Below are 2,753 nucleotides of genomic sequence, written 5' to 3' on the forward strand. Positions count from 1 at the left end.
TGTGTGTGTGTGTTGTTGTGTGTGTGTGTGTGTCGTGTGCGTGTGTGTGTGTGTGCGCGCGTGTGTGTGTGTGTGTGTGTGTGTGTGTGTGTGTGTGTTTATTTGCGATAACCCGGAGTAAATAATAGGGTTGTATTATGTTATATTCGGCTAGTTTTTAGCCTTGTGTGTAATATATATATGTGTTTAGTTTTTATATGTGTGTAATGTTATAGCTTGTAATTTACATACTTATGTTATGATGACATTCGCCATATTTTTCTCGTGATATAAGGTAGATTTCACATACATAATGAGAAATCTCGGTTTTGCGAATAAATATATATATGTGATAAATATTATGTTTATAGTGAAATCCGTTACGATTCAAACACGTTCACCACGAAGTGGCCTTCTGATATGTACCGGGTGAGCATATAGAGTGAATGACTACTGTAAAAACGCGACAATTATCGTTATATTCAATAGTTCTGGTAGGAGTTTTTTCATATTTAACGTCTGAATTTGAATTCCCAAATACGTGACTGCTAAAGCTTTGAATGATTTTCACGTAAATGCAAGAACAAAAATAATAGTGTGTGCGTATAACAAAAATGTGTCCCGCATCTAATAATGGAAACGTGATAATGCGAGCTAAATCGTGTCACGCACTCGCACGCGCACGCGCGCGTACGTACACAAACACACGCGTGCGCATGAGCACGCACGTTCGCACACACCACACGCACGCAACCACGTCTGTTGAAAACGCACAGTTTTAAAATTTTTATTTTTTTTCTGCAGGATTATCTGACCGACACTACGGAACTTGGTCCTGTTATAGAACAGTAAGTAGTTGTAATTAGATACCGTGCAATCATGACGCTCCGGTGTTACGCGGCTAACTCACACGGCAACTATCAGACTACACAACAACGCTCTTCGCCAATGCTATACATATCGGCAGAAAATTCTCAGGGTTGTATCGTGCAGAGCTCACTGTCAACGCTAGATTTTTTGGGAAAAACATTTTAATTCGCTTATACGAGGTTGGAGATTTCCGTCGGTAGCGCAGACGCGTGCGGCTGACATGAACCCCATTGATGAAGTTTACGCAGCACTCACAAACCCTTCTCGCTAGTGGTTCTCCTCAATCGCCCCACTCACCACCCCCACGTCGGCCCGTTCCTGAATCTACCAGTGCTACGAGGAGATGCAGACACTGGATTAGTGTGCCGTAACGTTAAACTGGGTTTACACTACGACTTTATGTTGGCGAATTAGCAAGTTGGGCGAATTGGCAAGTTAGACCAACTTCCCAATTCGCCAACTCCGAGTTGGCGAAAATAGAACATGTTCTAATTTCCCAACTAGTTGCTATCGATCGGTCGCGCAACCTTTGCGTTTACACTGCCGATTGTCGGTTGTATAGTCAGGAAGTTGGTCCAACTTGCCAATTCGCCAACATGAAGTCTGTAGTGTAAACCCAGTTTGTAGATGCCCTACGTTTCATTCTATCGCTTACAGATTGGCAAGCGTTGAGGTTCATTTTATGGACGTCGCCCAGACGCAAGTCAAGGAGGTGCCGGTGATGGAGGTAGGTGAAACCAGCACTGCAGTAGTTTCATTATGTGTGATATAGTTTATATCAATGCGCGAATCTTTTTCATGTTTCGGGTGAGATTGAACTTATATTGGCGATTCCACGTACGTATATCTCATGAAGGATTGAAGTAGAGCGTACCGCTGACGTCTACCAGGCTTCCAAGCTGTCTCCTGTAACCATATGTCAATTACCAAGATCATATCCCGTACCATGAGAACTGCCTCTAATTATTATTATTATTAGTCGGTTTAATTCTGAATCTTATTAATGTTGATTATAATCACTATCATGGTAAATTCACCTGCAAATAGCTTCTCTTTTAAATACTTGAGCTATTGAAGTGAGGACCGCACACGCGTTTGAACGCACACATTTATTCTAAATAATTTCAGCGAGGAAGTATAGTAGTAGTAATAATGTTGCAATTTACTTTAGCTAATCAACATTCGCCCGAACATCGCCGCTCTGCTCGTAACGACGTCGCGCGCACCGATTAAACAATTAATTGATTAATTTACTAATTAACCTGCGCAGGTTCCGGAAGCGTTGGCGCAGGTGGGCGGGATGCTGCGATTCTTCACGGGCTCAACTCTGCTGACGGGAGTAGAGATGGCCACTCTCTTCGTGAACGTATTCGGTCTCGTCTGCTCGAGTGGAAGCTATGTCTCCGTAGATTAGCGGGAGACAATGTCGGACCGTTGTGTTATCAACAATTCGGAACGAATGTTACCCGGATGTCGGTGGTAGATTCCCGGATGTAAGGCCGCCATGACAGATGCACAGAATTGGATGAGAATCTTTCTTAGGTTCCTAGCTTATCTAATCGCATTGCGTCGCATCCCACCCTATCGCACCCAAATCCAACCCGTTCTTTCCCATCGCCTCGTATCCTGTCACATCGCCTCGCATCACGTCTCATTCCATCACACCCATTATCCCCTGGGAGGGATTAAATTTGGCAAAGGTTTTCCAACAGCTTATCGATGATTGCCAATATCGATCGATGGTCAATTAGTCGATGATTTATATCGATGTCATCTCGGCATCAATTTACCGATACTTGTCTGTTATAAAAAAAATGATTGCACGCATAAAGCCGAGAGAAAATAAAAACGAAGAAAAAAAATTACATATATATGAAGAGATAATAATACATACCGTACTCGTA

General features: G+C 42.8%; 1 protein-coding gene across 1 annotated transcript in view; it reads left to right on the forward strand.

Annotated features, from left to right (window-relative positions):
- LOC106807382 (FMRFamide-activated amiloride-sensitive sodium channel-like) overlaps nucleotides 1-2,263 on the forward strand; it is a 6,868-nt gene extending 4,605 nt beyond the window's left edge. The window contains exons 9-10 of the mRNA XM_014809699.1: nucleotides 1,507-1,576; nucleotides 2,120-2,263. Coding sequence (XP_014665185.1) covers nucleotides 1,507-1,576; nucleotides 2,120-2,263 — 214 coding nt within the window. The remainder of the gene's footprint in view (nucleotides 1-1,506; nucleotides 1,577-2,119) is intronic.
- Nucleotides 2,264-2,753: the final 490 nt, after the last annotated feature.

Source organism: Priapulus caudatus, unplaced genomic scaffold, assembly GCF_000485595.1.
Source record: "Priapulus caudatus unplaced genomic scaffold, Priapulus_caudatus-5.0.1 Scaffold211, whole genome shotgun sequence".
In the NCBI taxonomy this organism is placed as follows: Eukaryota; Metazoa; Priapulida; class Priapulimorpha; order Priapulimorphida; family Priapulidae; genus Priapulus; species Priapulus caudatus.